The 13,643-nt window shown below is 34.5% G+C and overlaps 2 protein-coding genes across 2 annotated transcripts; both read left to right on the top strand.

Moving 5' to 3' along the window:
* The first annotated feature begins 1,079 nt into the window (after window positions 1–1,079).
* Window positions 1,080–4,566, top strand: LOC133187416 (uncharacterized). Its single transcript, XM_061322779.1, has 3 exons — window positions 1,080–1,364; window positions 3,300–3,480; window positions 4,129–4,566. The coding sequence occupies exons 1-3, from the start codon at window positions 1,185–1,187 to the stop codon at window positions 4,245–4,247; spliced, it is 480 nt and encodes a 159-aa protein (XP_061178763.1). The 5' UTR covers window positions 1,080–1,184; the 3' UTR covers window positions 4,248–4,566.
* Window positions 4,567–11,256: 6,690 nt separating this feature from the next.
* LOC133187734 (uncharacterized) lies at window positions 11,257–13,238 on the top strand. The gene is made up of 3 exons (XM_061323133.1): window positions 11,257–11,467; window positions 11,981–12,164; window positions 12,820–13,238. Exons 1-3 carry the CDS (start codon window positions 11,285–11,287, stop codon window positions 12,939–12,941), a joined length of 489 nt encoding a protein of 162 aa, XP_061179117.1. The 5' UTR covers window positions 11,257–11,284; the 3' UTR covers window positions 12,942–13,238.
* The last annotated feature ends 405 nt before the right edge of the window (window positions 13,239–13,643 follow it).

The following is a 13,643-nucleotide window of genomic DNA, read 5'->3' as shown; positions in this document are numbered from 1 at the left end:
ATTAATGCATAATACAAAAAGTACTTTCAATAGTTTAATATGATCGGATCTAGAATCGAGGACAATGAAATGAAAACCTTCTTGAATGTCTAAGAGACGTGAAGATTTTAGTTATGAAAATAAATTTTATTGATCATTGAATTACATCTTTGTTAGAATCAGCCTGTAATATTGTGAAGGGCTCAATTTCAGAATAATGCATCAATTATTCGATTATCGCAGGATGAATGTATTACTGAATTTTAAAATCATTATCGGGAAATTAATGACCTAGGAAAATTGTCTATAGAAGTGTTTGTTTATATTTTCAAAACATTGTATCAAAGATGATATTTTACGTGTACCTCTTATTAAGCAGATAATTGTAATTAATTACGTGTATTTAAATCTGAAGAGTAAACGACAATCTTGCCGCTGGTTAGACGACTGACCAGTTCGTCAGTTTGAGCTTGTATGGATATCATTTGTCAAAATTATATTTCAGTTGTATACACTTAAATCAACTATTTATTTTAAACATAGACAAATATAAAATGTAAATTCCTTATTTTATATCTACCAAAGTCTACATCCAATTTTACTTCCAAATACTGACGCAAAACCTGCCATGAGAGTATGATGATGTACATTTAAAATAAACCAGATTTTATTTATTCTAACGAATATTCGAATATATTCGAATACTTTCATTGAATATTCGAATATGAATTATTGACAAAATTGACACCCCTAATATATATATACAACTGTAGGTCAAAGTATATCCTGTCAGTAAGTGCAGAAATAGTACTTAGTTACTAAATAGCACTTGTTCGTTCTATTTCGCTACAAAGAGGTTCCGCCTTCCTTCCAGATCGCTCAAGTCTAAAAATAAATATTTGAATTGATTTACAACAATACACCACAAATCTTTAATATAAAGAATTGGTCCGAACTTGTGATATTTGCTCTGTGACATACAGGAAAGATCCAGGTAAAATTTCGTCAGTGTAAAAAAAAACACGCAATCATTTGTTTCGATTTCACTAGTACTAGATCGACAAACGACCCAAATTTACTCGGAACGCATCAGATGTGTTTGTTTAAAACGAAAATACATTTACGTCTGAACGTGTTATAAATTAGGACACAGTTACTGGAGAGAGACTTTGTAAAAATACTGTTAAAAAAATCCAACGGGGACGATGAACCGACAGAATCTAGCGGATTTGGGGGCCTATACAGCCATAGGCTGCGCCTCTACGTTCATGGGCTCAGCATACTATGTCAATTTTGTGCAGACTCCTGCTATGATGCAGGTCAAAGACACAAAGGCGGTGAGAGCTTTATGGAAGGAGATGTTTCTACGGGCCAAAAGATACCAGGTAAATACTGCTTATAATGCATAAAATTAGGACTGCTTAATTAAAGTGTGACAGGTATACGTTAAAACATGTTGCAAGAGACCAAATAAACGATAAGGCTTGTAACGGTTTAACCTTGACACTATTCTCTTGTATGAATGGTCCTGCAGTGAGAAAATATTAAGCCCAAATCTTGTGTTCGAGTGATTACTTTGTAAATATCAATAAAACTTAAATAATATAGTTGTTAGTGTTTTTAAAGCAATTAAAATTGCAGATTCTAACTGCTTATGTCTAATTCATAATAATAAATAGGGCATAATAATCTTCGGTCTGAATCTCTGACAGCGTCTTTAGAAAAAAATTGTACATTGATGACGTTAAGTATTGTAACGGGCCTCTCACTCTCTCTCTACTCTACTTTCTTCGCGAGACTCACTAGGGATAAACAAACAGTAAATTTCGACAGAGTCTAATTCCTCAGAGAAAAATCACTAAAATTGACCGAAACTTCCTATAAAATTCCACAAATATTCCAAAAGTTCCTAAAATGTGCTGAAAATAACCCTGGCTCTTCTTAAAATAAAATTTTAAGTCATTCTTAAGTCTAAATTCGAAACGCCCAACCCATACTAACTTCTAAATCCTTACCCCTAAAAACGCAGCTTCTCTAAACAAAAGAACCTAGCAGAAGAGCAAAAATTCCTTGAATCTCTCCTTTTTATACAAAAACATGACGTAAAAGTTGGAAAATGTTGGAAACATCGGAAAATGCTGGAGAATCTCTCGTGACATCTCCCGTAAGCGGCAAAGTCTATAGAAAAATCTAATACCTACATACAAGACAGCTATTCTGAATCAAAGTCATCACCAAATACATTCCTAATTCCAAATAAGTAAACCATTATCCATTTAATACAACAAATAACACGATTAACTCCAAAATCCTCAAACTATCGTAACATTTACGATCGGGCTCGACCTCCCGCAATTACGACGACCAAGTTTGCCAACAATATTCCTGTCAGTTTTACAATTCTCTGTATCTGTATCTGTACGTTGTAGAATCCAGTTATGGCTTTTTTACAACGGTCATTCACGAGACAATAATCGCTGAAAATCAACTGAAAACACGTTAAACTACAAGAAAACATGACTTCATCAACAAAGCTATGGTTTATCTACTACAGAAGACCAATTAAAAGTCCCTGACATTAAGTAAGCTAAAATACTACAACTTTGCTGCAGCTATGACCACCTGATTTCTACGTAACTCAAAACATGTGCACAAACTATATCAACACATGTAAATCACTTAAACTTGTCAATAATCACCTATTAACTACATGAAAAGCATAAATTATACTTATTCCTGCAATGTCAAGTAAATACACACATACATGTATACAAGCTCTTTTTAACTTTCCTACAAATGTCAACAATAATCAGGTTCAATAACTCTGTTCAAAACCAATCTGTCAAATCACTGGACTGTTACAGTATATCTGCTTGTAAGTTAACGTGCACGTACATGCATGATAACAGATCTGAGCTGTTTCTGAACCTGTCAGCGATAATGCAGTTATTATAATCTGTTTCCGACATCTTGATAGATAATCATTCTAGTTTTGCTTTGAGAATAGACGGAAAAATCATGCTCATTGACTTCAAAAAAAAAAGAGTGTAAATATTCGACTGCCAGGGGCGGATCCAGGATTTCCTTGAAGGGGGCGGGAATTATATGAAAACAGAAATTCGCAATGCTTATAGTTAATATGAGATTGATAGCACAAATTTTAAGACGTTCTTCGATTTTAGCCCCCCCCCCCCTCCTCCCCTCCGCCACTGTGCGAAATATTTCATCATCAAAGACAATGATCTGACATTGATTGATTTACAAACTGTAGAATAAAGAAATAATTCCTACATTCTTGTATCCTGTTTGTCTGCTTGTAGAGTGGTTTTGCAATGACATCAGCAGCCGCGGCAGTTCTGGTGGGACTTCACGAACAGTCAAAATATCGCTGGCTGTGGTTCGGTAGCGCCGCCGCAATCATAGCTGTGGTCCCCTGGACGTTTATTGTTATGATGCCAGACATTAAGCGTCTTTTGGAAGATGACGTGATCGACAAAGAGGGTAAGACAAAGTTTAACATTGAGAATTTTTGGACTTTTTTTAAAATGAAATTGTGGGAAACAGAAATATGCCTTTTATATATCACGAAATAATATATTTGATTTTGACGCGGTTGGTAACACATAGTGTCTATTTATTCAAATACTGCCATGGATGTCACAGTTCATTGTATTTGATGAATACCAAATTTACAGCTTTTCGAAAATCACTTGTAAATTTTCAACCATGCAAACTTGCCAAGTAGAGTCCTCGAGTAAATGTTAGAGATTTAAAAATAATGACCTGGATTCGTATGCATAAGAATTTAAGTATATGCAGATGTCTGGTGCACGTTCAAAAGTAGATATTTTTTTTTTTTTTTAAATCAACCGTCATCTTTTTTCAAATATCAACAATGGAACCATCATTTCACATTTGATTATATCATTGCCGGACCTCGACTGGATCTCGCTAAGGGTTCAAAGTTAAACAGGAATATGAGAAAAATTGTTCATCTCTCGTTTAGATCCAAGCACCATAATTAGTGAATTTGAAATGTAAGCACTCAAGTGAAGTGCAGATTTACGTTCGACTCCTTTTGGGGATCTAGATGGGGCCATATAAAAAAATTAAATTTTGTGCATGGTCCTTTGTTATTATTTTTTTTAGGAGAACAATGGGTCCGAGACAAAATCCGCCTTTGGAGCCGTCGTCATGGTGTCAGGACCTTCCTGTCTGACCTCAGTGCCAACCTTATGTTAGCAGCTGTCTACATGACCCGGATGTAAATCTCTCTGATTTCAAGTGGAAAATGGCAAACCCCAATCAATATTGTGACAAATTGAGGTTTACTTTTATGATGCTTGAATGAAAAATCAGTGAATACCAATATTATTGATTGATGTGATCTTTTACTTTCGTATGTTTGTGTCTTTCTGGTATGATTTAAATAAATCTTATTGCGATCCTGATACATTGTGAAGTATGACTTCATTATCATAAATTTATTGCAATTATTGCATTAAATGCAGTAACAAAAAATTTATATTATTTACACTGAACGTCGTTATGTATTACATAGTGATGTGAATAAAATCATTAAGAATTTTTCATTTGTTTGGTTATATATTAAGTTTGATTACATCATTCTTTTGGCGATAGGGTACATTTAATGTGACCTTTTTGCACTGAAATCATGAATCACTTTTATATTTTTCTTCCAGTATTTTTTTTACCCAAATAAATCAATGGGATCAAATATACCTTAATCTATCTTGAAAGACACATTAAAGATTGTTGCAAAAAAATCAAATTACTAAGCATAATGAATTATTTGACCTTTCTGCACTAACAAAATGCATTTTTTTCTGACATTAAAAATTGAGCAAGGAGGAAAATTATTTTTAGGTCTTAAACGTTTACTGAATTTAAGCAGAATGATCAAAAGTTATCTAACATATTCAGAAAAGTTAATCAAAAGTGGGGGTCTATGATGTAAAATTTTAAATATTACTGAAAAATATTAATTTTAAGTTAAAATTTGCCCTATTTTTCCCAGGACTTTCAGTACATATTTGCTATATTTGTCACAATATGATGATAGAATTCATAAAAGTTAATTTATTAAATATTTCAGGAACAGCAAAAAACATTACACTGCACAAAATTACCCTGTGTTCAGCCTGCATGGAAAAGTAGGAATTCTAACTTAAAGAAAAATTGATCATTTTCTTCTTAACAACCTTCAGCCATAAAATACAGTTCCTCACTTAATGCTTTTTGTATGGAATTTAATAGTTTTTAATTGAATATAGCTTAAATTGCATTGAAGAATCCAAATTTAATGTAAGAACTAAAATATTATGCAGAATTCTAGAAATAAACCTCAAATGTTCAGGATTGAACTTCTTTTAGGAGTTTACCGGTAATGTACTTAATGAACAAAATGATCTTTAAAACTTTAGATTTTTTTCTAGATTTTTGTTTATCAGTATACATGTATAATAAATGCTAAGCTTCATCAATCCTTCCCTTAACTGGAAATCTTCTATCAATTCCTTTAAAATCAAGCTTCATCTATCCCTCTCTTAACTCGAAATCTTCTTTCCATTTCTGTGATTTCAATCTTTATCTATCCCTCCCTTAACTGGAAATCTTCTATCCACTGCTATAATATCAAGCTACATGTACATCTATCGCTCCTTTAAGGTAGTACAAAACACCCATGAAATCTGTTTTAACTAATTTCTTATAAGTACACTAGAAAAAAAGAATAACATCACTATTATATCGATGAACAGTGATCTTTGTAAGAAAATTAATAACCTGTGACATGTTTTTTTTTTTTTTTTTTTTTTTTTTTTTTTGCCGTATTTTATTAAACATTAGAGAATCCTATATATCAGTCATTCGACAAACTACATTTTAGAATGTGTTTATGCTATCTACATGCGATATGAAAGCCTGTTATTAAATTCAAAGTAACTTTTGATCCACTTATAGTAGAGACCTGATATTTGGACATATTTATGAGGAGTCTCCATTCCTTATCCACAATTAAGGTCAAGGTCATATTTAGAAGTCAAAGGTCAAATATTGTGTTGTCATCTACTGATTCTTTTAACATTTTGCATTGAATATCTTTTCAAATCGACACATTTTAATCTGGGTTCCATTTCAATCAATCTGTTGATTTTTTGTAAAAATTTAAGTATACATTTTCTCCTTTAAAAGATGTAGCATACTTAAATGTGAATTTTCAATTCCTGGGCTATATATGTTCTATTTTTTCGTCACATTTTACTTAAATATACCGGTATCAATATAATTTACTGAAATTTAGTAACAGAAAGGTTGTATGAGGGTTGTTTGGAAAGTTCATGGACTTTGCCAATCTTCCTTATACTATCTTCAAGGAATTTAAAATGAACATATTATCATATGTAAAAATATTTATTTTGTTTAAGTGTGAAGTTTCATTCCATGTGATTTCATAGAATTCATGTTATTCAATTTTAAAATCAACGCGTTTTGCTACCACGGAGCAAACTCAACAACACTGTAACGTCAAAAATATACCGACATGAGGTTCTCAAAACTACTATCCCTATACATTTCACACAGTATTGCCCAATACCAGTGAGCTAATTAAAAACGTTTCTCCATCACTTGAAATCTATTTTGCTAACAATTGTTCCAGTAGCATTATTTTGTTTGTCATTGTTATATTTTTTTCACTGCACAAGTGTGCTTTCACAAGATCAGCATCTGTGAGGCTCCAAACTCTTAAGCATGAGGTTACCTATTTTTCAATGTTTTTGACAAGATTTTTACAGATAATCCGTTTCCTCACAGATCACCATCGTCTAAGCAGAGTTCTATCTTTCAGATAACGCTTGTACTATGTACACACACATGCATGGCTTGCTTTTGACATATTTCCTACATTCTCTGGCATTTTCAGAGTTTTTTCCTGGAGTTTTCCAGAGTACAATACAAAATTGTATGGTAAACTGCTGCTCCGTGACGTTCTACGACTTCATCTTTTTTGCCTTTTTCAATTTAGGACTACCTATCTTCTGAAACTGATTTCTTTTCAACGGAGCAAAACATTAAGTCATAATTTGGAATCAGAAACGATGAAACAATTCTTAATTTGAACGTGTAGAATTTTTTCCTTTTTTTAATTTTTTTTTTTTTTTTTTTTTTTTTTTTTTTTTTTTTTTTCATTTTACAGAAGGTATGACTTCAGACATTATTTAGTGTTTTGATTGTAAATTACAAAATTTTGACCTGTTTCGTGATCCGATTTTGAAATAAACCAGGATATTTTAAAGATCTTTAATACACATCATTGAATTTAGTGTTGAAATATTTCTTCCAAATTTGGATATAACATGACGTCAAGCAAAAAAGTTATGAAGGTAGTCCACGAACTTTCCGAACAACCCTCGTATTTATAAAAAGCACCACACAAATTTGCAAAATTGGTAATTTAAAATAAAAATGCATATTCTAAAGTGCAATGTCCGATTTCATAATCTTCTTACATGGGTCTGAGCCAACATTGCCACGGTGAAGAACAATGCCTAAGCGATTTGAAACCGGAAAGGCCCCTCCAGAATTTGCAACATCAGAGAAAGACCTCTACAGACAGCACTACTTCGAAGCTCTCGATCTTGTGGTGAACTGTGCCAAGGATCGTTTTGATCAGCCAGGCTATCAAGTGTACCGCCATCTAGAGGACTTCTTCTGTTTAATATTTGTTTGTTTGTTTGTTTATTGTTGTTTAACGTTCCTCTCGAGAATTTTTCACTCCTATGGAGACGCCTACTTCTAAAATCTGTGCGTGGCGACAAGACATACAAAGGAGATTTGGACTTTGTCTTAATGTTCTATTGTGATCTGGACAAGACTTCTCTTTCTTCACAACTGGGTACTTTCAGAACGCTTGCACGAAACAACTTATACGATTCATCCACTGTGTCCATTTCCTTTTTGGTGACTTAAATTAAGTGTCTCAGATTTCTCCAGCTTCCAGATGCCTATTTTCCGAGATTGTGACTCTATTGAGACTTACTTTAGTGATACCAGCCACTAATGCCACAAGTGAGCGAACATTTTCTGCTCTGCGCCGAGTAAAGACTTGTCTTCGTGCTACTATGTCCCAGGAAAGGCTGAATCATTTGATGATCCTGCACATGCACAGGGAGGCTACGGATGCATTGTACATTTTGGCAGTTGCTAACAACTTTATGTAGCATGGGATGGACGGAGATTCATTTTTGTACGTCTCCCTTAACTGTAAATCCTGTAATAATTATGATTTTTGGTAAACTTCACCTATTCATCCCCTAAACATGAAATCGCATCCGTCTCTGTAATATCTGGTAAACTTCATTTATCCCTCTCCTAACCCGGAATTCCTACATCGGTCTCTGTAATTTAAGGTACACTTTATCATTCCCTGCCCGAAATAGAAATTTCCTGTACTTGCTCCAGGCCTGTTTTTATGGTAAACTTCGTCTATCCTTCCGTTACCTGGAAATCCTTTTTCTGTCCCTGCAATATCTTGCAAATTCATCTATCCCTCCTCTAATTGGAAATCCTGAATCCGATAAGTTTTATCTACCCCCTACGCAAACTGGAATTCCTGTTTCCATTCCAATGATATACGGTAAACTCCATCGATCTCTCTCGTAGCAGGAAATCTTATATTCATCTCTCGTTTTTGGAAAAACTTCATCTATATCTTCCATAATGGGAAATCTTGCATCAGTCCCTGTAAAATCTGGTAAACGTCATTTATCTATCTCCTTACTTGAAAACCTGCATCCGTCCTTTGATGATACTAAGCTTTATTTATCCACCCCCATCCCTGTAATATCTGGTAAACGATTTTTACTGATATCCCTTTACTGGAAATCTTGTATCCGTCCCTGTTACATGTATGTCGGATTGACTTCACCTTTCCCTCCACTTTTATCTGGTAAATTTCATCCCTAGCTGCAAATCTTACATCTTTTCCCGTGATATTTGGTAAACATTTTACTGAAAATCCTGTATTCGTCCCCATGATTATTATTATAACTTTGTCTATCCTACCCCCAAACAAAAATTCTGTATCCGTTCCTGTAATATCTGTTAGAGGTAATCTATCCATCCCAGTACTTAAAATCGAGTATCCGTCCCCATGATATACATGTACTTTAATTTATCATCTATCCCCTAACCAAAAATCTTGTATCCATTCCTGTAATGTTAGTTAAACTTCATCTATCCCTTCTTTAATTTTAAAACGTTATTCCTCCTTGTTATATCTAGTAAAGTTCGTTCATTCCTTCCCAACTGGAAAATTTGTTTTTGTGCCTGTAATATATGATAAACCTTTACCACATCCATAGGAAAACCTATATCTGTCCCTGTAAAATACGTTAAGTTCATATATCCCTCCCCTTAATGGAAAACCTATAACCCTCCCTTTAATATATATTCATCTATCCCTTCTCTAAATTGGAATCCTGAATCTGTCCCTGTAAATTATGGTTAGCTTCATCTATCCCGCCGCTAACTGGAAACCCTTTATCCATCCCTGTTACTATTTTGAAATCCTTTATACGTTTCTGTAACTAATTAAAAAATCCTGTATCCATCCCTGCAAATATCTCGAAATCCTGTATCCGTCTTTGTAACTATTCAGAAATCCTGGTTCCGTCTCTGTAACTAATTAAAATTCTTATATCCGTTCTTGTTACTACATTGCATTTAGAAATCCTGTATCCGCCATGTCACTATTTAGAAATCCTGGTTCCGTCCTATAACTATTTAGAAATCCTGTATCCGTCCCTGTAACCATTTAGAAATCCTATATCTGCCCTGTTACCATTTAGAAATCCTGTATCCGTCCCTGTTACTATTTAGAAATCCTGTATCCGTCCCTGTCACCATTTAGAAATCCTGTATCCGTCCCTGTTACTATCAAGAAATCCTATATCCGTCCCTGTCACCATTTAGAAATCCTGTATCCGTCCCTGTTAATATTTAGAAATCCCATATCCGTCCCTGTTACTATTTAGAAACCTATATCCGTCCCTGGTAGCATTTAGAAATCCTATATCCGTCCCTGTTACCATTTAGAAATCCTGTACCCGTCCCTGTTACCATTTAGAAATCCTGTCTCCATCCCTGTTACTATTTAGAAATCCTGTATCCGTCCCTGTAACCATTTAGAAATCCTATATCTGCCCTGTTACCATTTAGAAATCCTGTATCCGTCCCTGTTACTATTTAGAAATCCTGTATCCGTCCCTGTAACCATTTAGAAATCCTGTATCCGTCCCTGTTACTATTAAGAAATCCTATATCCGTCCCTGTCACCATTTAGAAATCCTGTATCCGTCCCTGTTACTATTTAGAAATCTTATGTCCGCCCTTGTCACCATTTATAAATCCTGTATCCGTCCCTGTTAATATTTAGAAATCCCATATCCGTCCCTGTTACTATTTAGAAACCTATATCCGTCCCTGGTAGCATTTAGAAATCCTATATCCGTCCCTGTTAACATTTAGAAATCCTGTATCCATCCCTGTTATTATTAAGAAATCCTATATCCGTCCCTGTTACCATTTAGAAATCCTGTATCCGTCCCTGTTACTATTTAGAAATCCTATATCCGTCCCTGTTACCATTTAGAAATCCTATATCCGTCCCTGTTACCATTTAGAAATCCTGTACCCGTCCTTGTTACCATTTAGAAATCTTATATCCGTCCCTGTTACCATTTAGAAATCCTGTATCAGTCTCTTTTATGTAATTATGGTAAACTTCATCTACCCCAAAGTGCAAAATCTTCTCTCAAAGAGTTCTAATGCAATATGAATTTGAAACTTGTGAAGTATATATCAAGCACAGTAGAAAGATAGCATTCCATAGACAACAATGTAAGATCCATGCAGTCTTACCCTTTTAAAAAGATGGATGAGCAATTGTTGTAGCCATTACTAGTATTATTCACAAAAGCTGGTCTCAAAACCAAGAGTTTATTCAATAATTTTTTTAACTGTAAAATTATTAGCAGTACCAGCCCCGGGGCCCCCGAACATTTAAGAGTTGCTTTATTCATCTTATAGGCTAAAATGAGGTAGAATTACAATGTACATGTATTTATTTAATAGGGACGAAAATTTTATTCCTGAAAGTTATATAGATGTCATCTGTACCGTCTTTGAAAAAAGAAATACGGGTAACAGATATATGCACCTTTAAATTGAAACTAGGTCAGTGCCGTATCACACATAGAGAGGCGATTGAGTATAGCTGTGTGCAATGGATAAACAGAAATGGTTGGATTTGGCGGGGTACGCTGCTATAGGATGCAGTGCTTACTTTTCCGGGGCTGCTTTGTACATTAATATGGTCCAGGTGCCCACGATGTTTGCCGTGGCGCCTGATACCAAAACGCTACTGAAGGAGTGGAGGGAGACTTTTACACGTGCCCGTGTTATCCAGGTTTGTAAATGTTGGCTTTTCATGTGCTAATCATAGTTTTTCTCCTGTAAGATATTATTTTAAGTTCTTTTCTTTTTGTATGATTTATTAAGTTTTTTCGAATTCAGATCTTTATGTATTTACTATATTGTGAATGTTATTTGTATACGTGCACTTTAACATGTGTATACACTACGGAAGCCGGTAAGTGAGAAGTGAAAAAAAATATTTTATCTGGCGGTTTTTGGCGGCAGCCACACACATTATCTGGCGACCGCCAAATAATTATTATATATCCCCAGTTGATTATGTAGAGGCCATTTTAACATATGAAAAATATTTTTCTTAGGTAAAATATAAGAATAAAACTCGGAAAGTTCAGAATTGTTATTTTAAAAAACATTAATTAGATTTGTGTGTTATTCCATGTTCTGTATTTTTAAATATGCTCTGAATACATACACTTACTGTTTAAATCAATTTCAGAAACTTAACATGAATTGCCTTACATGGTTGTTTTTTATCTACACACAGGGAGGTCTTGCTGTACTTGGTACGGCCTCTGGATTGACCGTTTACTATTTCACTGACCGCGGTCAGTATCGCTACCTCTGGTTGGCTGGAGCCTTGACCTTATTGTCCGGTATGCCGTGGACCAAACTGGTCATGATGCCAGATATCAACAAATTAAAGGAAGAGGACATCCTGGAAAGGAAAGGTTCAATACTTTAAAACTCTTACTACCTTTGAAAGCTTACTACATGTAGTGCTTACATATATATATAGATGGCGACAAAACAAATTGCAAAAATGTTCATAGATTATTGTATTTATCTTTTTTTAAAACAACCAACATGTTAGTTTTTTATATAATTCACGATATATTTAAAGATGTACCTTAACCTAAGGTTTATTAATTTATATCGATGTATTGTTTGTTTGTTTGTTTTTTGTTTAACGTCCCTCTCGAGAGTTTTTTCACTTATATGGAGACGCCACCACTTGCCGGTGGAGGGCTGCAAATTTTGACCTATACTCAGCACTTAGGGCCATTGAGCAGTGAGAGGTCTTTTTCGCGCCAGCACCTATTGCGACACGGGACCTCGGTTTATATGGTTTCGTCCGAAGGACCAGTCTCCACGTCCCACAGAGGGATTCGAACCCGCGACGTAAGAATCAGCTCCTTACTCCGCGACTCTAGAGCGAACGCTCTAACCACTGCGCCACTATATCGATGTATTTAGTACAAGAATAATTTTGTATTCGAATTTGATAGTCTTATCATTTTTTTAAAGACACAGTTTGTTTTCTATCACATTGGACATTTAACTGTAATTTTATGAGAAAATAACAAATCAAGAAATTTATTTCAGGTGAGACTTGGATTCGTGAGAAGATCGCACGTTGGAACAGACTCCACGGCTTCAGAACAATTACATCGGGTTTGGCATTCAACCTTATGATGGCAGCCGTTTATCTTGATAGAATGATGTAATGAAGTACATTGTGTAGTGAAATGTTGCTTATGAAAGCTATTTTTAAGCATAGTTATAATATAGGATTGTGATTTACCTATAGCTTGTACCAGTCCTATTAATGTATATTTACAAGAAAATTAGATCGTACTTTTTTCAACACCGGTACTAGATCTACATATTCTGTCTCAAGAAACTGTACTCAGCACAGGTTTGATTTGTTTTTATATATATATACGATGTTAACTGAACAGGGGAGAAGTTTTTATGTGTCATCCTATAATAAATTTGATCCAAGAGCTGTCGTTCTATGTTAAGGTGGATTTGGTTGATTATTGTTACTTTTGTTCATTTCAATTTTGACAAGATCATCAGTACTTTTGAAAATTTAAAGTAGTGGGTCCAGGAATGTCATAACGGGGGGGGGGGGTACTATCATTTTATCAATTTATGAACTAAACTAGATTAAACTGAAAGTAAATGCTTGTTATACAAACAAAATCTCAACAACAACAAAATCAAAACGGGGGAGGGGGGCGCAGGCACTGAATCCGCCTTTGATTTTGGTCCCAGACCATAAACTGAGAACAGACTTAAGTCAAAATTTTGAACTTGGACGTGTTTGAAATATTTCATGTTTATTTTCGATATTCAAGCACAAACATGCAATGAAAATAATATGGAGAAATGATGCTCATTTATACTGGCCCTATTTGAACTAT

Source organism: Saccostrea echinata, unplaced genomic scaffold (genome assembly GCF_033153115.1).
Source record: "Saccostrea echinata isolate AGI-Se365-2 ecotype Australia unplaced genomic scaffold, CSIRO_AGI_Sech_v1 ptg000015l, whole genome shotgun sequence".
NCBI lineage: Eukaryota > Metazoa > Mollusca > Bivalvia > Ostreida > Ostreidae > Saccostrea > Saccostrea echinata.
The sequence above is the reverse complement of the archived record's forward strand: the minus strand, read 5'-3'. Positions and strand labels throughout refer to the sequence as shown.

Excerpts from the sequence above, each read along its gene's own strand:
- LOC133187416 (XM_061322779.1), top strand. The coding sequence starts at position 1,185 with ATGAACCGACAGAATCTAGCGGATTTGGGGGCCTATACAGCCATAGGC. Across the intron at positions 1,365-3,299 it reads TACGGGCCAAAAGATACCAG|AGTGGTTTTGCAATGACATC; the intron begins GTAAATACTGCT and ends GTCTGCTTGTAG. Across the intron at positions 3,481-4,128 it reads TGACGTGATCGACAAAGAGG|GAGAACAATGGGTCCGAGAC; the intron begins GTAAGACAAAGT and ends TATTTTTTTTAG.
- LOC133187734 (XM_061323133.1), top strand. The coding sequence starts at position 11,285 with ATGGATAAACAGAAATGGTTGGATTTGGCGGGGTACGCTGCTATAGGA. Across the intron at positions 11,468-11,980 it reads CACGTGCCCGTGTTATCCAG|GGAGGTCTTGCTGTACTTGG; the intron begins GTTTGTAAATGT and ends ATCTACACACAG. Across the intron at positions 12,165-12,819 it reads GGACATCCTGGAAAGGAAAG|GTGAGACTTGGATTCGTGAG; the intron begins GTTCAATACTTT and ends AATTTATTTCAG.